The sequence below is a fragment of the Ipomoea triloba genome, chromosome 15, assembly GCF_003576645.1.
Source record: "Ipomoea triloba cultivar NCNSP0323 chromosome 15, ASM357664v1".
Taxonomy (NCBI): Eukaryota; Viridiplantae; Streptophyta; class Magnoliopsida; order Solanales; family Convolvulaceae; genus Ipomoea; species Ipomoea triloba.
The window spans coordinates 25,996,629-26,019,859 of record NC_044930.1 but is presented as its reverse complement, the minus strand read 5'-3'; the positions used below and the strand labels follow the sequence as shown (position 1 = coordinate 26,019,859).

Sequence of the window (23,231 nt, the reverse complement as noted above, 5' to 3'; positions counted from 1 at the left end):
TCCTTGCAGGAGAAAGAACTTGCCTTATTTCCACCACCCATTTGCGCAAATTATATTGTGGACCATGATCATATCTGATACTGCAGTTGTGTTGAACGGATACTGTAGTTGTGTTGAAAAGATACTGCAGTTGTGTTGAAAGGAAATTGCAGTTGCACGGAACAGAGGACATTCATCCGTTCAGCACAACTGCAGTATCCGTTCAACACAACTGCAGTATCTTTTCAACACAACTGCAGTATCCCTTCAACGCAACTGCAGTATCAGTTCAACACAACTGCAGTATCAACCATGACCCATGGTCCACAATGCACTGTGGACCATGGTCCACGGTATAACGACTGCCCCATTTGTTAACAAAATTATTTTCAAGATTTTATTTCTTAAACTGGGTCAAGATCCACTATTGGGGAGGGCCTTAGCTTGTAATGCAGACTTTGAAACACTTTCGCATCAATAAAATCTTTTGTGTTTTTCTTGTTCCGAAACAATTAAATCTTCAATTCCAATGACTCCTTATATCCAATTCGTCTGGCAGAGTATATAAAAAAATGTAAATTATAATATCTCTTACTTACTTTGAACAACAATCTCTATGTTTTCCTTCCAACGTGAGATCTCAAACTGTTCTGGCAACATTTTCTTTTCTATTAATCTTGAAATGTATTACTCGAGTATTTTTATTTTTGAAAGTGAAAGAAAAGATAAAAAATGACTTGGTTGCGTAGACCATTGACTTTAGATCGTTGACAATGCAAGTCCATAGCTCAGCTCAAAGTAAATTCACATTCCTCGCTCAAGATTTCAATCTGAGCTCTGATTCCATCTTTCTGTACTAGCTAGCTAGCTGAGTAGAACTCTCCAATGGCATTTGTTGTCGTAACTTCACTACTGGGAGTTGTAGACCAACACTTTCTGCAACCCAATCAATTCTTGACCAATATTCTCGACGATTCACAAATAGCCGTCTCGTTATCCAACAAGCTCCGATCTCTGCAAGCCTTTCTGGAGGAATCGGAGATCCAAACCGCAGATGAAGCTCTGGACGCGAAAATCCGAGACGTTGCCGTCGAATTAGAGGCCAAAATCGAGTCAAAACTCAAAGAGGTGTATTCGTCTTCCAGCAATGGAGATCGCCGCGGGCTTCATAACACCCTCCAATCCGTAATGAAAGAGATTGAATCGCTCGAATCCCGGATCGAGATTCACAAGCAAACCCTACCCGTCAAAGAGCCTTCAACCCCGCCGTCTACGGAGGCGGAAATCTCCGTGATTTCCGCCTCCACACACTACAATTTGGCCGCCGGGAACGAAATGATCGGATGCAAGGATCAATTGGAGAGGATATCGGAGTTGCTCGTCGATAAACAGCTGTCTGAAAATCGGGAAGTCATCGCCGTTACCGGGATGGGCGGTATTGGGAAAACAACCCTTGCTAGAACAGTCTACGAAGATCCAGAAATCAAAAATTTCTTCGACATCTCTGCGTGGACTGTCGTCTCACACCAGCACAACAAAAAAGAGATTCTCCTTCGCCTTCTGGGCTGCATTGTGCCATTGACCAGTGAAATCTACAAGAAAGACGACGGGGAGATAGCGGACCAACTGCGCAAAAGCTTGATGGGTCAAAGGTATCTCATTGTGTTAGACGACATATGGAACACTAAAGCCTGGGACGACATCCAAGGTTGCTTCCCCGACAACATGAACGCCAGTCGAATCTTGACGACCACCAGGCATGACGAGGTAGCTAAGTATGTTGATAGCTCGGGAGCATTGGGTAAGTATACTCACCAAATGCGCTTTCTAAAATCAGATGAAAGTTGGGAGTTGTTTTCTTTAAAGGTTTCTGGGAAAAAGGACTTTGATCTCCCTGAATTTACACCAATTGGGAAAATCATTGTTGAGGAATGCCAGGGATTGCCTCTTACCATTGTTGTGATTGCTGGGCTTCTGGCAAAACTTAAAGAATCTAAGCAGTGGAAGGATGTTTCAGACAATGTTAGGTCTTTGGATAAAGTGGATCCTAGTAAGACATGTTCTAAAGTGCTGTCGTTGAGCTATAGCTACTTGCCTGGTCACTTGAAAGCTTGTTATCTTTACTTCGGAGTGTTCCCGGAAGACAGTGACATTCTTGTCGGGAAATTGGCTAAATTATGGGCGGCCGAGGGGCTTTTAATGTCGGAGAAGAATATGAGTTTGGAAGAGGTGTCAGTGTTTTACCTGTTTGATCTTATTAGTAGAAGTTTAGTTCAGGTTAACATGCGGAGTTTTGATGGGAATATCAAGTCGTGTAAGCTCCATGATCTGTTGCATGAGATTTGCGTGAGAGAGGCGCTAAAGGAGAACCTTATGGATGCACATAATGGATCAAAGTCGAGTTGTCGTTGGATAACCTGCAGGAAAAATCAATGGCCGATCACTCAAGCAACTCATGGGAATCATGTGCTTGATAGGATCCGGTCCTTTATGCATTTTGGTAAGGATTTATATCTTGCGAAATGCAGATTGGAATTCCCGTGTTTGAAATTGCTAAGAGTGTTGGACTTGTCTTTAATAAAATACTGGCATGGTGTGCCTAGCGGGCTAGAGGATTTGGTTCATTTGAGATACTTGGGTTTAACTACTATAGGTTCTCTTTACAATTTTCAATTGTTGAAGCTTAAAAATTTGCAAACTCTCGTGGTTCATTCGTGGAGGGAGGAGGATCGCTTGCAACTGCCGATTAATATTTTGGATTTGCCACTGCTAAGGCATGCTCATCTTTCCAAGAGGGCGGCACTCTATCTTCCAAATATGGTTCAAGAAAGATTACAATCTCTTTATTGGGTGAAAGTTGCCAATGTGAACCACGAAACTAACTTCAAAAGAGTACCTAAGTTGAAAGAATTAGGGATTTACATTGATGATAAATTGCCACATGGTGCTCTTGATAGTCTTGTTCATTTAGATCGGCTTGAGAAGTTAAAATTTGAAGTGGGAAGGGCCGAGCGCTTCTCTCTTCCAGCTGCTTTATCACCAAACCTTAAGACGCTGTCACTTCGTTACACCTATCTTCCATGGAAGCAGATGGACATAATCGGCAAGCTGCCCCGCCTTGAAGTACTCAAATTGAAGGATTTTGCCTTCTGCGGCTCAAAGTGGAATCCATCCGAGGAGGGGTTTAAAAATTTAAAGCTCTTCCTCATTGCACGTTCAGATCTCAAACATTGGAATGCAACTTCAGAACACTTCCCAGTTTTGAAGCGCCTAGTCCTAAAAAACTGTTGGGACTTAGTAAGCATTCCAAATGATTTTGCTGGAATTTACACGCTGGAATCAATCGAGTTAGAAAGTTGTTATTCTTCCCTTGTGAAGTTTGCTGAGGAAATTAAAGAGCAACTACAGGACTTTGGGATTGATTTACTTGTTCGTAAACTTGGAATTAAGGTAGTCTCTCTCAAATACTCAATCCTAACATTCGAACTATATACCTGCTTATTACTTCCTATGTTTGTGTTCTCACTTGGAATTGTTTTCCTAGGAAAAAATGCCAGAAGAAGAAAGCGAAACTGAGGAAGAAGACAGCGAGGGATCTGATGATGTTAACTAAAACATGACTGATCTAAAGCAAGGTATGTATGCATATGAAACATGAACTATACTTATAATAAAATCCTAAACAGTTGCAAAAAGTAATGTTAATGTTTGATGTATGTATACTTTTCTTCACAGATGAAGGTGATCTCTTGCAACCAACAAAGCTATGAAAATGGTGTGTTTTGTAGAGGCTAATGTTGCAACTGATAAAGTTGTTTGTTTGTCTATCTTTTCCATATTGTCGTCCGGTCTCTTGGGATTTATGTTGCAACCAATAAAGTTGTTTGTTTGTCTATCTCAACATTTTGTACTTGTAATTGACAGCTTGGTTGACACATTGCAAAATGTGTTAATTGAGATTCACAATATCACAATATAATATGGACCAAAAACCTTGGTCCATGTTATAACAATTGCTATCTCTTCCATATTGTTGTTCGATCTCTTGGGGTTGAATACAGCCCAACCACATGATTCACAATCGTTAGATCATGACTAGGGTACACCATGCCCGTGGTGGTCTCTGCCCATATTATGGGCATGATAACAAATTATGTACATGCAATTAACAAATCATGCCCATGCAATTAATATATACTGCATGATTGGTGCTGTGTTTTTTGCTGCTCATTTGATCTGAACAATCTAGCCGTGCGAGTAACATTGTATTTCTTCTCCAATGGAGACATAGTCTATTACAAGTGCTAATGAAACCTGCATTTGCATATGCCTACTTACTAAAATTTTACATAAAAATGCTTCACAACATCTGCAATTAGCCATCATACTATTTTTGCAATTGCTCAAATGATTGATTTCCATAAACTAGAATCAGATATCGATTTATGGCTTTTACCACAATATTTGATTATTAAAATATTTTTCGTTTTAATAAAAAAAAAAACCAAAACAAAACAAAAAATGGAGCTGTGTTGGGTGAGCTTGCTTGAATAGCATGGCGGATTTCATTGCTTTGGACAGGTGGATCTTCCAGCCTGAGCCACAAAAACGCAAAATCTTTCAGTTTGGAGACCTTAAGATTGACCAACTTGTACCTATCATCCACGAAGAACATGGAGATTATCGGCTAGTTGCCCAACCTCGAGGATCTCAAACAGACTCTCATGCCTAATCTGAATGTTCACCATTTCAGATCTGTGGGCGTTGGTTTCCCCTCCGTCTCCGAGCTGCAGAAGACAAAATCTTTCAGTTTGGGCACCACAAGCTCGGCAACTCGAGCCTTATCTTCCATGAACGGAAGGTGTTTGACAAATTGCCCAAGCTTGAGGTGCTCAAACAGAAAGATTCATATGCCTGACACAAATCTGACTCCACGATTCAACAATATGGTAAGAGAAATTGAAAGCGAAAAGAAGATAACATAAACTGGAAGCTGCAGAACAAGGGTTCGAAGACTATAGTATGCCCTAATTCCCCTCCTCCGCTTTTATAGCATTTTCTAAGTATTCATAACAGTAAAAGGCCTGGAAGTTATTCGAGAGAGAATACTTGGGCCCTTATGGGCTATAACGTAGAAGCCCAAATGAAATGGATGAAAACTGGGGCAATTGTTATACGGCAAATTATGCTAGGGACAAGTGGACCTCGAGGCTCGATCTATGTTCACAATTTTAGAATTTTATGTTTACAATTTTAAATTTCAATATACAAAATTACATTACACAATTTTTACAATTCTTGAACTTTATGTTCACATTTTTGTTATATAGATTCAAAAATTGTGTTATACTATAGAATATAGAGTTTGCGAACATAGAGTTTTGAAATTGTGAATATAAAGTTAAAAAATTATGAATATAGAGTTAAAAAATTGCGAACATAAAGTTCAAAAACTGTAAACATAGAGTACTAAAATTATGAACATAAAGTACTAAAATTGTGAACATGGACCTGCGAATAACCATTGTTATACCATGGACTAGGGTTCATATTAGATTGTGAGCCCTGATACAAAAATTTTGTATCTTCAGTTAACACATTCTGTACATGTAAACAAATAACTTGATAATTGTTGACACATAATATGCTAGTTATAGGTACAAAAATTATCAACTACAAGTATAGAATATGTCAACTACAGATACAAAATTTAAAGATTATTTTTGAACCAAAATCTATAATGCAAGATAGACTCTGGTCCGTAGTATAATTTGTCAAACTGGGACCATGTAAATTTATATACAAGTGTCACCGCAAACCATCATTGACCATAATTCACTTTGTAAAGTGAATTACTGACATAAAATTTATTTTTAGTATTTGTCACTGATCCACATTGTAATGTAAATCATGATTCCTAGTATAATTTGCACACAAAAAAGATCTAAACGATAAAACTATTAATAGACATATAGTATGCTACAATATGAAACCAAGACCATGATATAATTTGTCTTTCTCAAGGCAAATGTCAATCTGGGATGCACTATATATAAAATAATGTACTTTCAATATTTAAATAATATACTCTAAAATAATGTATTTTATGTAAAAAAAAATAATATAGTTTTAGTATATTAAAAATGTACTTTTTATTTATAATTCACACAGGTAGACTATAGTTCATGCAATAATGATTGACATTCTCATAAACCAGCCTTGTGAGACAAATTAAAACATATTAAAGGAGAACAGAATCAAAAAAGTCTTTCATCATACTAATACATGAAAAAGCAATTAAGTTTTTTTTAATACTACTGACTATGTTACAATGTAGTATTTGTTTATAACTACTTTCTCAACCTACTGAAACACAAAGAGTCAATGCCACCCACTGAAGCTCGAACCCATGACCTCCCATTTGGGAAAGCAATTTCGTGCCACTTGTTGCAATTAAGTTTTTAAACTTTAAAAAATTACAATCAAAAAGCTAATTATCCGCCTGTAATGATGGCAACCTTAATAAGGGAAAAAAAACCCATCTGCATATCTTAAATGTTGATACACCTGAACAAACCACAAGAATAACTTAGAAGAACTGTTTTAAGGCCTCAAAACCAAATCAAGCCATCCAAAATTGGACAATCTTCGATACTCAAAAGCTGAAACGGTCTCACAAGTAGTACTCATCTGTAAATTAAAACATTAAAAGTGCGAGTTGAACAACCCAATAAGTAAAATAACACACTTTCTCCTAAACCAAGCATTGAAAAACCATAATACTCCTTAATATTTAGATAGCATAGTACATACATAGTATTACACACATAGATACTTTGGACTCGACAACTAAATCATGTTTCAAAGGATATCAACCATATATATATATGTAGCTCATAGTTTAGTATGCCACTGTTTATACCAAAGCCATGATCTTTCAATCAATCTGTCAACCAATGAGAATGTATCAAGTCAACAGCACATATATATACTCATTAACAAAATATTCATCATATATCTTTTAAAAGTAAGTCACACAAAATAATATCGCTCAAACATTCTTCTTTGATTTAATATTTCAAATAAAAAATCACACTTTATAACAGAGTACATGATCATGTCAAAAACTATTACATTACAAATGGCTAAGTACACAAATTAAACACTTACCCGAATCAAACTCCCTCCTTAATTTGATCATTTCCTGACAAATGTGGATGCTTTAGCATACAAAAGGGCAGTTCATAAGGAGAAAATTGAAAAGTAATGTAAGAATATTTAAGAAAATGGATGCAATCACATTACCTCCCATGTTACGGGACGAGATAATTACCTAACTTAACCCAAACAAAGTGATTTTTTTTAGTACTACTGACTCGAGTATTATTGACTCTGTTACAATGCAATATCTATCCATAACTACCTTCTAAACCTATTGATATGGGAGAACAACTTGGTGCCACTAGACCACAAGGTCCTCGGCACCCAAACAAAGTTATCCAGTATAACATTAACATTCTCACATTCAAACAGTTTTGAATCGCTTAATCATAATAATGTAATGTAATATTCATCCATAAGTCAATCCTTGTAAGACAGTAATTAATTTAGCAAAGGGGTCAAGTGTAATCTGAATGATTGAAATAATAATGAAGCGAATGAAGCGAAAGCAGTAGTACTTCACTTACTGTTTATATTCAATTTCTACCCATGGAACAGGGGTACCAGCAATTGCAGTAAAAGCAGGGACGGAAAGAACCATAGTGGTTCCTGACCAGGCAGGACGAGAAACAGAGGTTTGTGCCCGATCAACAATTACAACTTCAATCATCTGGCCTTGTGCACATGCTGTGTTCGGGAAATTAGAACTTATACACTTCACCCAGTAAATACGACCACACGCCATGCCGTTGATCCAAATCTCCTCGCCCGCCGCGGCAAAAAGCATGTTCGGCGGGAACTGGGAGATGTCGTCGCCGTAACATGCCGTGTCTGTGTAACCAGATAATAAAAATGTATACACTGCAACAAATTCTAGAAATAAAAGAGCTGATATTGTAATTCAATTATTATATTATGCTAGGCTGTTATAACTGTTATTTTCCTCGTATTTCCTTATGTCAATAGGGGCTAGAGTCTTTGTTTGAGGCATGTAGATTTTAAATGAATGGAACTTAATTTTGCTTATACCCTCTTCGTCGTCCGTATTTTCTTCCTTGCTGTTCTCCCCAGTCTCTTCTTCCCTTACCCAACCCAATACGTTTCTTATTTCTGCTTAATCCCAGGTCCATTATAGATGGTCTCAGAGCCCTCAATTATGGAGGAGCGTATTAGGAAATTGGAGGCTACTGTGTTAGAGCTCAACAGTAAAATTCAAGCTACACAGGATTCAATCGGCAACCTAACCACACAAGTTGGGAGTTTATCCACTCAGTTTGGCAGTATGCGAGAGGAGCTGCTCCAACTCCTCAGGCTCAACAAGCCGACACCTCCGATCATGGAAAACTCACCTTGGCAGTCCTCAGTCCAAAGGCAAATTCCTGGCTAACCCAGCTTGATGCTGGGAAGGAGGGCAGACAAAGCCCCAACCACCCAGGAGCAGGATGAACATGAACTACGAGGCAACAAGAAAGGCCGGAGGTGGAATGGGCTCCCAGGAGAGGAAGCACACAGAGTAATATCACTCAAAGGTATAAAGCTAAGTTTCCCCCATTTGACTATGAGCATCCTAGGAATTGAACTGTTAGATAGTGAGAGATTCTTCATGCTGACTCATATTTATAGGCATGAGATTATGAATTTGCTGTTTTGAGGGGTGTGTGAGTGAACTAAGAGAAGGGTTTCAGTGGCATCACTTCGCTGAGGCCATTTTTAGGAGATTTGGGGAGAGTGCAATGTCCTGATAGAGGATTTTGCAGCCCTTAAACAGTGGTGGTGGGTTCAAGCACACCCTTACCTAACTGAAGAACTGATCAATACCCTCTTCTTCTCCTTCCCTATTTGTTCTACCCAATCTCTTCTTCCCTTACCCAATCTGATTCTTATTTTTGCTTAATCCAGGTCCATTAATCATTATAAAATGATGTTCATCTAATCTAATCTAATCTAATCTAATCTAATCTAATATTTAGAAATGCGAAAGAAAAAAAAGGGTACCAACTGCACTTACGAAAGTATGGCGGACCGTAGTAGCTTGTCGCTCCCAAATCGCCTGAGGCAGGAGAAGGGGAAGCAATGAGTATCAGACTGCAGAGAAGTAAGAAAGTGCGGAATTTCAAGAGTTCCATTATAATACGTAAGTTGAAGATGCTTCAAATCAGGTATTTATGAAAGGATTCCGGTGTGATACCACATTAAGAAATAAGAATTCCCAAATCTTATGTATGTCAGTATGTGTGTTCTTTTGCTCCCACTAACGGACTAAGGTGGTGCCAGGTCCCGGACATTGATGATGATATGATGACGTGGTGCTCCGTAATTCTTACCTGCATTCTATTAAAACTCTCAAAATGAACGTGGAACATTGATTGTCGACACACGAATGTTACCTGCATACAAATATATGAAAAGTACCACTTTTACTCCTAAGTTACTCCGTATTATTTTTGTCACTAAATGAAGTAGAAATAAAAAAAAAATAAATGTAGTAAAACTCCAAAAATATATATGTGTACTTATGAATTCTAGGTTAAAGAAATTAATTAATATTACGGAGAAATATACAAATATATTATTATAATTATAAGCAAAGTACAAAATAAAGAGAAAAAACTATAACTCTCGTGTAGCAGTAGCACCTCTCTTGTGGTGGAATTATTGACATTTTTTGTGGGCATAAAGTTCATAAAAAAATGAATGGGCGCATGAACTGGGGAGTGAGAACGAGAAAGCGGAAGGGTTGTTTATCAAAGTGAAAAAGTAGACAATTTTTATTTAAAAAAAAAAAAGAAATTAGAGAGGTAGAGAAAATAAAAATTTTATCTACTAAATTTACTCCTCCAAATTCTTAATTCATCTCCATTCTCCATTCTTTTTAAGAATTTTGGAGAACTAACAAGCAAACTTTTCCAAATGAAAAAAATGGAAAGACATTTATTATCATTATTGTTATTATCTTTATTATTTTTATTATTATTATTATTTTGTAAAATGTACAAATGTTATATAGGAAAAAATTAGAAGAAAAGAAAAATGAAAAAGAAAACTAGAGAAATTGAGAAATGGAAAAACAACCCTATAATCCTCTTCTATTCCTCTTAATCAGTGACTCAGCAGCCGCTCCCCGATGGCCGCTCTCTTTTTTTTTTTCGCCAACTGTGCCAAAATGAATTTGTTGCAATGAATTCATTTTTTCCTCTCCCGAGTAAACAAGTTTGCCTTCAAAATTGAGCAAAAGCGAATACTAATTCGTAAGAGGCTTTTTCTTCAGCCTTCTTTTTCTCTCCTTCATCCTATGCCATAAAGCCATTTCACAATCTCTTTCTCTCTCCTGCATATATATATATATAAAAAACAAAAAAAATTGAAGAAAAACACCTTGTTTTGTTTGGGTGCTCAAGAATGCTCTTAGTCTTCCATGAGTTGTGAAGGTCGAGATTAGCAAACCTGAACCATGAAGGAAATGGAGATTATTCACACATAGAATACCTAAATGGACCATTGTTTTTAATCACAAAAAGACTAAACAGATCAGAAGCAACACTAAACTTCGCAGACCCTCCTTGTTCGAGGGTTACCAGCTCTGACTTCCTAGACTGTGAAAGGAGGCGCCTAGACTGTGCAACCCTAACCTCCATTCCCAGCTTCTCTCCATCCGCACAGCTGGACTCCTTAAGATTTGATCACTTCAGTTGTGAATAGTCCGTCACTGCCAAACCCCTTTGACCACTGCACCTCCACGGCGTGAGCGCTTCCCAAACGCAGTACATATTGTTCCCAGACGCCAGGGGTAGCACCCATTCCCCTTCCCAGCGCGTAAGCCTCGTCTCATTACACATCAATCTACCAGGTAACCAGGCAGAGGACTAACTCCACGATTTAACAATAACTTGAAAGGGAAGAAAAGATAAGATCAACTGGGAGCTGCACAACTAGGGTTCAAGGGGAAAGGTAGCGAGATTTGCCTGCGTCGGCGGGCACAAAAATATCCGTTGTTATGCAATGGACCCGGGTCCACATTAATCTGTTCATAATTTCATGTTCACAATTTTATAACTCTACGTTCACAATTTCATGTTCAATAGTATAAAATTGTGAATATAAAATTTTAAAATTATGAACATAAAACTCTAAATTTGTGAATATAAACTCTGATCCACCTTGTAAGATGAACCGAATCCATAGCATAATTTGCCCAACAACAAAAGCCTAGCTAGAATACCCTAATTCTCCTTTCATACAGCGGTGGTCCAATTATTCCTTAAAAGTAAATGGTCTCCTTTCATGTCTTCTAACACCGGTGGCCCAATTATTCAAAACAGTAAGTAAAGCTTTAAAATACCAGTTCTTATGCTGTGGACTATGGATCATGACTAATACTGCAGTTGTGTTGAACTGATACTGCAATTGTGTTGAAAATGAACTGCAGTTGCGCAGAACAGAGGTCGTGTCATCCGTCTGAAACTGCAGTTGTGATGAACGGATACTGCAGTTGTTTTAAACGGATAAACGACCTCTGTTCCGCGCAACTGCACTTTCCTTTCAACACAACTGCAGTATCTTTCCAAACAGTAAGTAAAGCTTTAAAATACCAGTTCTTATGCTGTGGACCATGGTCCACAATGCATTGTGGACTTTCCTTTCAACACAACTGCACTATCTTTCCAAACAGTAAGTAAAGCTTTAAAATACCAGTTCTTATGCTGTGGACCATGGTCCACAATGCATTGTGGACCATGGATCATGACTGATACTGCAGTTGTGTTGAACTGATACTGCAATTGTGTTGAAAATGAACTGCAGTTGCGCAGAACAGAGGTCGTGTTATCCGTCTGAAACTGCAGTTGTGATGAACGGATACTGCAGTTGTTTTAAACGGATGAACGACCTCTGTTCCGCGCAACTGCACTTTCCTTTCAACACAACTGCACTATCTTTTCAACACAACTGCAGTATCAGCCATGATCATGGTCCACAATATAATTTGCGCTAAAACACAATAAAAATAAATTTTTAATATACCAAAATTCAACATGAATATATCCGTCAACCATGTCTAAAACGTTGTGTAACTTGGGTTTCCCCCTCCATATTATATAAAAAAAAAAAAAAAAAAAATCCGTCAACCATGGTCCAGAGTATAATTGTGAAACAGTATAATGATTGTTTCATGATTGTTTCACAATGCATTATGCATGGATACTAATTCTTATTTCTTAAGATTATCAATAGAGGAGAAAATTACAACGCATGATTCATTATAACACCCCAAAATGAGGTTCGACGTCTAATGTGGCTAGGGCATGCCCGGGGGTGAAATTAAAGTACCCCAAACAAAGTTGACATTCTAGAGTAGGCATATATTTTACTATGCCACAAAAAATAGAAAAATCATGAGGAAGAAAATCAATACAAAGAATATCTTAATCATCAACCACCTATTAGATGAGATGCTGTTAAGATACTTGAGCAACGCCCCTTGTGCCCCTTCCACATTTGCAAGTGTATCCTCCATATTTTCATCAATCCTGCAACCAACATCAAACTGTTTCAATTTTGTTTCAAACACNATGGATCATGACTAATACTGCAGTTGTGTTGAACTGATACTGCAATTGTGTTGAAAATGAACTGCAGTTGCGCAGAACAGAGGTCGTGTCATCCGTCTGAAACTGCAGTTGTGATGAACGGATACTGCAGTTGTTTTAAACGGATAAACGACCTCTGTTCCGCGCAACTGCACTTTCCTTTCAACACAACTGCAGTATCTTTCCAAACAGTAAGTAAAGCTTTAAAATACCAGTTCTTATGCTGTGGACCATGGTCCACAATGCATTGTGGACTTTCCTTTCAACACAACTGCACTATCTTTCCAAACAGTAAGTAAAGCTTTAAAATACCAGTTCTTATGCTGTGGACCATGGTCCACAATGCATTGTGGACCATGGATCATGACTGATACTGCAGTTGTGTTGAACTGATACTGCAATTGTGTTGAAAATGAACTGCAGTTGCGCAGAACAGAGGTCGTGTTATCCGTCTGAAACTGCAGTTGTGATGAACGGATACTGCAGTTGTTTTAAACGGATGAACGACCTCTGTTCCGCGCAACTGCACTTTCCTTTCAACACAACTGCACTATCTTTTCAACACAACTGCAGTATCAGCCATGATCATGGTCCACAATATAATTTGCGCTAAAACACAATAAAAATAAATTTTTAATATACCAAAATTCAACATGAATATATCCGTCAACCATGTCTAAAACGTTGTGTAACTTGGGTTTCCCCCTCCATATTATAAAAAAAAAAAAAAAAAAAAATCCGTCAACCATGGTCCAGAGTATAATTGTGAAACAGTATAATGATTGTTTCATGATTGTTTCACAATGCATTATGCATGGATACTAATTCTTATTTCTTAAGATTATCAATAGAGGAGAAAATTACAACGCATGATTCATTATAACACCCCAAAATGAGGTTCGACGTCTAATGTGGCTAGGGCATGCCCGGGGGTGAAATTAAAGTACCCCAAACAAAGTTGACATTCTAGAGTAGGCATATATTTTACTATGCCACAAAAAATAGAAAAATCATGAGGAAGAAAATCAATACAAAGAATATCTTAATCATCAACCACCTATTAGATGAGATGCTGTTAAGATACTTGAGCAACGCCCCTTGTGCCCCTTCCACATTTGCAAGTGTATCCTCCATATTTTCATCAATCCTGCAACCAACATCAAACTGTTTCAATTTTGTTTCAAACACAATTTTTTCACCACCAAAAAACAGACTTAAAACTGCAGTATATTCAAAAATCACTTCAACCAATCCAATACTGTAATCCATCCATAAAATCTTAATGGTCACAACAGAAGCAAAGTGAATTCTTTATTGTGCTTCCTCGAGCCTAATATAATGACAGCATGTCATTAACCATAGGAACAAGATTGTCACTCAGAACATCCTTAAGGAGTCTTTAACCATCAACTATCCAACAAGCTAGATGCTAGAGGTGAAAACTTAAGAGGGATTATCTTTTCTACTTCTCTACTTTACCTACGTATGTAATTCTGTTTCTAATTTATTCACAATTCACATTTACAATTATGTTAGTTTAGTGTACTCATGTATAACTTGTATCTCTACTCCAACTCAGCTACCAAGTTCACAAGCTAAGGCAAAGTTTAAAGGCTCAATCAAAAATCAAAGAGCCTTGATGTGTAGTGTACGTTAGACCATTGACCTAGGCTAAACTGTAATCACTTGATTACACAGTGCCCTTTAACTTGGTAAAATTTATCATGCACTCAGGGGCTTAAATTCCATTGCACACCCTTATGATATGGTGGATAACATCAGCAAAGGCGTTCATTATAAATGAACTTCATATTCAATTTGATTGCACCACATGTTCATTTGTACACATTACACAAGAAGATGAAGGGAAATTAAAAGAAACATGACAGTTATTCTTTTGTATTGAATTTGATGTCTATTTGCATTTAATTACAAGTTCATTTGAAATTAAAATGCATGTTTAGCACATTGACATCAGCATGAGGTGAACCAACTCAGTAAGCCTAGTTGTATGATGCACTGATTGTTCAACTGGCTACGAATTGATAAACTTGTAGGGGTCCTCTCATCACCCCACCCCACCACCACCAAATTTCTTCCAACACTAAAGACAAAAACTATTGATTGGGTTTGTGGATAATATCAAAGGCATCAAATCAGAATTCAGAAAGAAATATTTTCTGATCATAAGGCAGAAATATTCAGATCAGAAAGAACTATTTTCTGATCATACTTGATTTGAAGATCTCTCTTGTCATAATTTGTGTATTAGCTGTATATATTCTTACCTAAAGTAGAATAGCAATAATTAGTGTAATCAGTGTAAATATTCTCTTGTCTAAAATAGGTTGTACAGCAATCATTATTTATAGGAAAAATCATCAAAGATGAGGGATTCAATCATTTTCTCAAAATTTGTCAGATAAACTAAATAAAAAACTGTTGGTCTACGAAGCCTACTTTCAGAGAACATTAAGCACAGGTGGTTTGTATCAAGGAGTAGGAAACAGTATAGACTCTCCACAATGTTTACATATCCTTGGATACATGACATCTCCCATAAATATTATAAATTCAAAATATATGAATGTGCACCTGATTGCTATCTCTCCTTGCTGAGAAACCAAGGTGGCCAGCTGATTAAAAATACTGCCAAGTTCATGTATTGTAGCCTCCACATTTTGTAGAGCTTCAGCTCTACTCTGCATGTAGCTGTCTTGCAAGGGAACCATTTGTTGTTGTTGTTGTTGTTGTTGCTGCTGCTGCTGCTGTAGTAATGGTTGAGTGTCGCTATCTGCTTGCTTCCTATTAGAGATAACAAAATTTTGATTCATTTTGAAAAATGAATTGCTATATTTGGAACTTCTCATTGAAAAAACTGATTTTATATGAATAAGGGATCACACAGAAATCTATTGAATCATCTCAATCCATTTCTTAGAATTTTTTGAAACAGTTACAAGAAGATCGACAAGGAACAAAAAGATTAAAATAAAAATAAGAGAAAAATGTGAAAACCCATTCAGTAGAATGATGAATAATAAAATACTATAGGTTTCAAGAGAAGAGTAATTCTGAAGAAAGAATAACTAAACAATGATGAAAGCTAGAGGATTTGCCTAAGAAATACTCCATAGAACATAAGAGACCCAGACCAAATGCTAGATACCATTATAGGCTGCAGTGCTACATGACACTACTAAAACAAATAAGCTATGTCAGGGCACATCCGATTTGAGAAAGATAGTATTGGATTGGTAAAAATAAAATTCCATAGGTTAAACCTCTCCTGCAAAACATAGAACAAATTGATTTGAAATAATGGAAATTGATAATTATTTAGAGCTAGAAGGGTTTACTAAGATCCTACTATCAATAAAATAAAAACATTAAACTTTTACCTTGGAAATAACTGAGAAGAAGATTTTGATGCATTAGCCCAAGGAGGTGGAGGGGCAGCTGAGCTACTAGCAGCAGATCTTGAACCTAATGGACGCTGACGGACAAATGGACTTGAGGAATCCTTGGAAGTGGAGGAAGAAAACAACTGTCTTCTATTTTCGTGGACTTTCAAATTCTGTAAAAAAAAATCCAGGGAAAGAATGAAGATTATTAAACAAATGGTAATGGCACTTAAGAAACATTAGTTTACAATTCACTAAAAGAACGAATTGAAGTTTAGTGCAATTGCTCCTCAAGATAAATGGTTTCAAATCAGAGAAAGCCTAATCAATAAACTCAAAGAAAGACCCAGTTCTTGCCTCTGTTCGCATGGTTAGAACATCCTTAAACTCCTTTGTGGTGCTCATCAAGCGGTTCTTCAAGTCATCTACAACTGTAGTTGAATGACTAGTGGTGTCCCTGTTACCACTTTCATTACCAGAGTTAGAATGAAGCTGAAGATCAACAACAGCAGAGTTCAATGCAGTAATATCTTGTTTGATAACAGCAGTCAGTTCTTGAATTTCTGAAGTCGGATCATCAAAAACAGAGGTTCTTTTTGCCACTGCAAAGTAACACCAAGGTACCTTATTAAGTCAAAGACACCAGTAGAACTATGAATTTAAATTTTATCAAGACATAAACTGTCACTCAACATAGTATCAATCTCCCTTGGTGTAAATAGGGGCAGATCTATCCCTGAATAACAATAGAAACCAAATGCACTATGTCAATCATTCTTCATAGTCTAAAGCTGGAAATAGTTATAATCAAGAAGACAATGGGAAATGAATAATATAAAATTGTAGGAAAAGTATAAAAGTAAAATAAAATGGTGTCTAAGGACAATAGGTATAACCTGAAGTCCTGAACTGAGGGGGATAGTTTTGCCCCTATTTATACTGAGGGGTATGAACTATGTTTTTAAGACATTTCACTGTACATTGAATAACGAGGGTTGGTTATCTACTGGATCAATTATAACCCAGGCAAATGCACCATCAAAAATTGAAATCAACCAGTCCTTTGACAGACAGAATTCAGAAATATTGTCTTTGAAGGGAACCAATCATACATGTGCTGCACAATTGCCCTATTTCTTTCCAGCTGTGGGCACTACTTTGTATTGAAATTGATAGGTGGTTTTTTAATGTAATTGGCGTGGAGTTTTGGATTAAGAACCCAGTTGAAACTTGAAAGTATACGGAGAAGAAGCAGCTTGCAGGTTTGCGTACTCTTGATGGCTGTTATGAAACTGCAGAAATGATAAATTGCATGAAAAGAGCATCAACAGAATTAGCTTTCTTTGCACTGAAGATGTTTCATGAGTTCAATGAAGTGAACTCTCCAGGTGACTCTATTGAGAGGGAGAACCATCATTGGACTCTACTGATGGAAAGGAAAATCAAAGCAAATGTGGCAGCCATCCATCCCAAAGGAGGAAATACAACTGGGTTAGGAGAAGTGATTAAGGATAGTTCGGGCCATGGACTCTTGGCAGCTGCCATGCATTTAACAATTAAAATATCCCACATATATGGATCTTTATGTGACTTCAACAGGGCTAAGTGTTCGGACCAGGCTGGAAGAATAGATGACATTCTTGAGATAGACATTGGAGAACCATATGTAGGCTGCTTGAAGAGGAAGACAGATTTGCAGGTGGAGGTAGCATTGATTGAGGATAAAAGAAACTAATTAGAGGCATGTTAAGTAGCTAGAAAGTTGGAACCCTATATGCTAAATATTGAGCTCCTGTTCATGATCAAAATTGCCCCAAGTTCTTAATATCTTTGGTCCATAATCATGTAGCAGATTGTAGTTGTAACTGAATTCTGATTATTGTATTATTCTTCGTTGAATTTATGAAAGGTATTCAGAACTCACTATGTTGATCAAAAACGAAAATAATTGGGATAAATATCACTAACTACACATTTCGCGTACATATACTCTAAAAAATACTAAGATAATCCAGATTATGGTTAATGTCACTTACATTTTGCTAGTTTTGCAAGCTTCTGCGACGTCTGGTGTATCCCGAACCCAACTTTTGACGCCCTTTTATTGAACTCCGACTGCAAAGCGACCATTGATCTCCGGTCCTCCGCCGACCTAGACGCACTACTACTGCTGCTAGCAGCGCTAGTCGGTCCATTCTGCGTCGACGAAGATGACTTCTTCAGCCTCTCCGCTATGTTCTGAAACTCATTTGTCCGATCCCGAATCGACGTGCTCGCAGCTTTAATCATCATTTTCCTCAAATTTCCAGTCCCTAACCCCTCTAGATTGCTCTCAAAGAACCTCCAATTTCGAATGCACTGCTAAGAACCGCGGAATACAGTTTCGACTTTCGGACACACAAATGAGAAATCGATGCTCAGCTAAACGCCGCAAGTTCCGTTTCTGGACGTCGAATTCAAGCTCACCGTGAAACTTGACGGTGTATAGCGGGGGCTATTGGAGTAGAAGATCAATGAAGTGTGGATCTGGGGATCGGAATTGAAGGATGAAGAGGAAGGTAATAGCGTTGGACCCACAAGCAAATCCACATGAATGCACATTTCAAATTAAGGAAAATTGTAATTTATGTCCTCTATAATACGTCAATTATCAATGTCATTATTGAATGATTAATGGTGTAAATGTTGCTCCTCAATTTTCAAAACGGTACATATATTGCCCCTCTCGTACCGTACGGGAGGGGCAATATATGTACCATTTTTAAAATTGAGGGTAACATTTACACTTGGGAGGGTTAATATATATATGATTTTGAAAATTGATGAGCAACATTTACACCACTAATATCAGTCTAGGTTACATTAAAGACCACTGAAACTGCATTTTTAATACCTTCCTCCGTGATGAAACTAAACAGAATGGTTGACTTTCAAAATTAACTGATTGGTCAGACATGCGCTCATAATCAAGAAGACAGCCTTTCACCGAATCAAGAAGACAGCCTTTCACCGTCTCACCTTAAGATAATGTGGCTTTAAAAAAGAGTATACTGTCATCGGCGAAGAACAAGTGCGATACCCCAAGAGCCCCTCTCGCGACCACACTCGGGGTAATCCTTCTTGTTCTAGCAGCCCCAGTAACTAAATGAGACCGTCCATCTGCACATAAAATAAAAGGTAAGGAGACAAATGATCACCTTGCCTCAATCCACATTAGTCATGGGTTCAAACCCCACTAGGAACACTTTCCTTTATTTTAACTTTATCATATTCTAGTATTCATGAAGTATATTCCTTTCGTGTATATAATAATTTATACATACGGCCCCCATGGCCCCTTCCCCCTCTGGATTTGCTCCTACAAACCAAAGAAGGTGTTACGTTAGCTCCCACACCGAAGTCAATCACTTTGTTACCCACCAAATAGCACCCTTGAGCCAAAATCCGGCAGTATAAAGGTTGTCCACATGCCAACCAACACCAATGCATCAAGACAGAAAAACACACATGCCACAGAAAACACAACATGGCACACATGCTACCTAAAAATATGGCACACAAACCACACAGCATAACGACACACAAGCAACAATAATCTAAAATTATAAACACAAACAATAACGTGAAAGATCCGAGTGAGGCAAATTATTCTGTGGATCTAGGTCCAAAATACACAAGTTACATACTGAATGTTCACAATTTATATACTGAATATTCACAGATAAATGTTCACAATTTGAATTGTCAACATTCAATATGTAAATTGTGATGGGTCCACCTTGCTAGGTGGACCCGTGTCCATTGTATAACTATTCTCCAAGTGGCATGCATGCCATAAAGAAAATAAATACAACTAAGTCCAAATCCAGCATGCCATAAAGAAAATAAATACAACTAAGTCCAAATCCAGAATAATGCGTAGACCATAAATCACTGCAACCTGGAATCGTAGACAATAGTGATCAACCACAAATGTACCATCGTTTACTACTTTTGTGCAAGTGGTCAGCGATGCATGAAGTAACCGCTCGCACAGATGGGTATGATTTAACTACTCGCACAAGCGTGATCTCTACTTTACGCAAGCGGTCAGCAGAATGCAAGATAACTGTTTGTGCGAACAGGATCACCACTTTGCTTAAGTAGCCAACGACGCTCGAGATAACCGCTTTTGCACAGACAAGCACAAGTTAACCATCATCTGTGCGGACAGGGTCACCACTTTACGCAAGTAACCAATGGTGTATGAGAATGAGAATTGAGATAACCATCCACTCTCACAAACGAGCGTAAGTTAACCATTTCCGTGGATAGGATCACCACTTTGCATAAGCGATCAATGGTGCACGAGGTAATCGCTCGTACAGACGAACCCAACTTAAGTGTCTACGTGAACGGGATCACCGCTTTGCACAAAAAAGGGCAGTGCACAAGATAACCAGACGGGTGCAAGTTAGCAATCTGCGCAGACAGGTTCACCACTTTACGCAAGCAGCCAACGGGATAGGAGATAACTGTACCTGTACGCATGGTCGGACGCAAGTTAACCTTCTACACATACAGAGTCACCACTTTACGCAGGTAACCAGCAAAATAATAAAGTTTCAAATTTGACTTCCAGTTTTGTACGTAAATATCCTATGGTAAAAAAGCATATCATTCTTCAAAAAATAAAAAATGAAAATCATTCGTCTAAGAATAAAAAACAAAAATTGAACACCGAGCATGACTTACCATCTACTATTCTACTAACCACCCCCTCCCACCACTAAACAACTACCAACCACTCTGGTCTATCTATATCCTCTTCTAACCCATTTGCCAACTTCCACCCACTCGAACTCCTCACCATATATCATCTTAATACAATTAACCTATCTACCTCATCAGCTCATGCATGCATGCACGCACATACCCCTAGCTCCCTCCACCTATCCGACCTCATCTATCTTTGACCTATTTCATACCCACGTCTCATCTATCCTACGTTGTACGCACGTTACATATACCCAAACCGAATCCTCGTTTCGGTGATACAAGGTTTCTTGGTCGTTTGACCGGATAGCATATTTATGTTTTGACGTGTGCCATTGTCTACTCGTATTAGGAGTTAGGACTCTAGCTAACACTTGGCCACCTTAGAGCTAATCTTTTGACCATGTCGTGACACGTTTCAATTCTCAGAAATTAAATAATTACAACAAATTAAAGGGTACGGTGTTTGGTAAATAGCTATTAGCTGATAACGGTTAGTTGATTGGGATAGTAAATTTGATTAGTTGATAGCATTAGTTAGTAAATTAGCTGTTAGTTGATAGCTGATTACATGCAAAATGACTTTCTCACAAAATTGATTGAAAAAATTACTTTGAGCAACTTTTTTTTTGAATTTTAATGTTTTTGAGCACTAAGTTGTTACAAAAAGCTAATTAATTAATCAAACATTTATTTAATCGGGAGCATTGATTTTTTGAACTGAAAAAAAATTAATAAAGTATATATAAAACAAATAATATATCTTTGTAAAAAATTATGAGTATTAAAATTTACTTTTATATATGGCTAGAGTAATTATAATTGATAAAGAGACAACGTTATTGTAAATGGTAGTATAGTGTTATGATGCATACGTGGGAATATGTTAATTTATACAATTTTTTTTTTTCATTTTACCTGCTAAATATTTGAAAATTAAATGTGCATGCATTTTGTTGTTTAATTCGCTTATGTTCTTTAACACTTGTGTTATACTCCGTAATTCTTAATTTTTATTTACATTTATTTATTTTGTCTAGTATTATATGGTTTTAATAATTTGAAATTTGAAATAATACGTACTTTGTTAGTTGAATTGAACATGTTAAATAAGACCACGAACAACCCGTTTGGTTCGAAAAATATTTAAAGAAAATGGAATTCAAATTCCATAGAAAACAGATTCCACTGTTTGATTGGTGAAAACAATTACTGAAAATACCGCCTCTATTGAGACTCGATCTCATAACATCTCATATGAAAGAGTCACTACATGTCATTTGAGCACAAGGTACTTGGTAAAATCACATATATCCATTACTTTTACCAACTTTGATACCTTTGAGCTAATCTTATCTTTTCTATTTTGAATTTTATTATTATAGCTTCTTGCGGGACAAATAGATTATGGAGTGTTTGGTAAATATTTGTTAGCTGATTGGGTTAATAAGCTTAACTAGTTGAAAGTATTGCCTGATTGTAGAAAGATGTTTAGTAAATTAGTTGTTAGTTGATAACTGATTACGTGCAAAATGACTTTCCCAGAAGTTGATCGAAAAAGTTGCTTTGAACAGTTTTTTTGAATTTTAGTGTTTTGGAGCAATAAGTTGTTACAAAAAGTTAATTAATCAAACACTTATATTGATTGTATTGTTTAACTAAGTCAAACAACTAATACTGTTCAAGTAAGCCAAAATTGGATGATAAGCTAACTTTATTACCAAACAAGGCCTAATTCTTTTAAATGATTTATTAGTATTGATCCTCACCACAACTTTGAAAGCAAGTTAATTGTCGTTTTGATCCTTCGGCTATGGCGAAAGTACAAAATTGGTCATCGACTACCATTTTTAGCCAATTAAGTCCTAAAGTATTGATTTTGTGTCTGATATGGTCCTTCGTCGATTTGGATGTTAGCTACCCGTCTCCTTTGAGGGCATAATAGTACTTTCACTCTTTATCACCGTGCGCTAGTTATATATGTCATCTTCCCGATTTCTTCCAACCTGCGAACCCTAATTTCATATTCTCTACAACAAATTACTCACCCATTTTGTACAATCCTTTGTATTCAATAGCGATAGCGAGTTATTATGCACTTTGTCGTCAATATTGATAACGAGTGGAGTCACAATTCATAAAGAAGTTGTTCTAAGGCGATTCCGATCATTCAACGGGGATTCCGATTATTATTTTTTTTTGGTAAATTCTCCGGGTCTTTTTCTGTTCGTTCCACGGTCTGAGTTCACCCGCGTTCGCTCCGGGAAGCACGGGAACTGCACATGGAGAATCTGTCACTTGTGTGAATCGGACCTGATTGCATTTCCTCACGAATTGAGTAGGGATG

At 37.3% G+C, this 23,231-nt stretch overlaps 3 protein-coding genes across 18 annotated transcripts; 1 reads left to right on the top strand and 2 right to left on the bottom strand.

The window, feature by feature from the left end:
- The first annotated feature begins 777 nt into the window (after positions 1 to 777).
- LOC116006620 (putative late blight resistance protein homolog R1B-17) lies at positions 778 to 4,007 on the top strand. Its single transcript, XM_031247060.1, has 3 exons — positions 778 to 3,429; positions 3,524 to 3,614; positions 3,715 to 4,007. Exons 1-2 carry the CDS (start codon positions 865 to 867, stop codon positions 3,590 to 3,592), a joined length of 2,634 nt encoding a protein of 877 aa, XP_031102920.1. The 5' UTR covers positions 778 to 864; the 3' UTR covers positions 3,593 to 3,614; positions 3,715 to 4,007.
- A 2,213-nt stretch (positions 4,008 to 6,220) lies between these two features.
- LOC116006045 (EG45-like domain containing protein 2) lies at positions 6,221 to 11,075 on the bottom strand. Of its 16 annotated transcripts, none has more exons than XR_004095027.1 (8): positions 10,687 to 11,075; positions 10,516 to 10,584; positions 10,213 to 10,430; positions 9,329 to 9,527; positions 9,149 to 9,225; positions 7,668 to 7,971; positions 7,150 to 7,183; positions 6,221 to 6,669 (listed from the first exon to the last, which is right to left on the bottom strand). XR_004095027.1 is itself a non-coding variant. In XM_031246299.1 (6 exons), the coding sequence occupies exons 2-5, from the start codon at positions 9,331 to 9,333 to the stop codon at positions 7,177 to 7,179; spliced, it is 393 nt and encodes a 130-aa protein (XP_031102159.1). In that variant the 5' UTR covers positions 9,334 to 9,527; positions 10,213 to 10,677; the 3' UTR covers positions 6,221 to 6,669; positions 7,150 to 7,176. The 16 variants fall into 16 exon arrangements, 5 of the variants coding, with proteins under 5 accessions (XP_031102159.1, XP_031102160.1, XP_031102157.1 ...); XR_004095030.1 differs by having other exon boundaries at positions 10,213 to 10,356; XR_004095026.1 differs by having other exon boundaries at positions 10,213 to 10,584.
- A 2,461-nt stretch (positions 11,076 to 13,536) lies between these two features.
- On the bottom strand, positions 13,537 to 18,694 carry LOC116006042 (syntaxin-32-like). The gene is made up of 5 exons (XM_031246291.1): positions 18,166 to 18,694; positions 16,487 to 16,731; positions 16,127 to 16,302; positions 15,321 to 15,530; positions 13,537 to 13,872 (listed from the first exon to the last, which is right to left on the bottom strand). Exons 1-5 carry the CDS (start codon positions 18,419 to 18,421, stop codon positions 13,713 to 13,715), a joined length of 1,047 nt encoding a protein of 348 aa, XP_031102151.1. The 5' UTR covers positions 18,422 to 18,694; the 3' UTR covers positions 13,537 to 13,712.
- Positions 18,695 to 23,231: the final 4,537 nt, after the last annotated feature.

What these genes read in the sequence shown, in the direction of transcription:
- LOC116006045 (XM_031246297.1), bottom strand. Translation starts at nt 9,266, where the DNA reads ATGGAACTCTTGAAATTCCGCACTTTCTTACTTCTCTGCAGTCTGATA. An exon ending in CTACGGTCCGCCATACTTTC is followed by an intron (nt 7,972 to 9,148) that starts GTAAGTGCAGTT and finishes CTGGTTACACAG; the next exon opens with ACACGGCATGTTACGGCGAC.
- LOC116006042 (XM_031246291.1), bottom strand. Translation starts at nt 18,421, where the DNA reads ATGATGATTAAAGCTGCGAGCACGTCGATTCGGGATCGGACAAATGAG. An exon ending in GCTTGCAAAACTAGCAAAAT is followed by an intron (nt 16,732 to 18,165) that starts GTAAGTGACATT and finishes GTTACTTTGCAG; the next exon opens with TGGCAAAAAGAACCTCTGTT. An exon ending in TCTTCTCAGTTATTTCCAAG is followed by an intron (nt 15,531 to 16,126) that starts GTAAAAGTTTAA and finishes TATCTCTAATAG; the next exon opens with GAAGCAAGCAGATAGCGACA.
- LOC116006620 (XM_031247060.1), top strand. Translation starts at nt 865, where the DNA reads ATGGCATTTGTTGTCGTAACTTCACTACTGGGAGTTGTAGACCAACAC. An exon ending in TTCGTAAACTTGGAATTAAG is followed by an intron (nt 3,430 to 3,523) that starts GTAGTCTCTCTC and finishes TTGTTTTCCTAG; the next exon opens with GAAAAAATGCCAGAAGAAGA.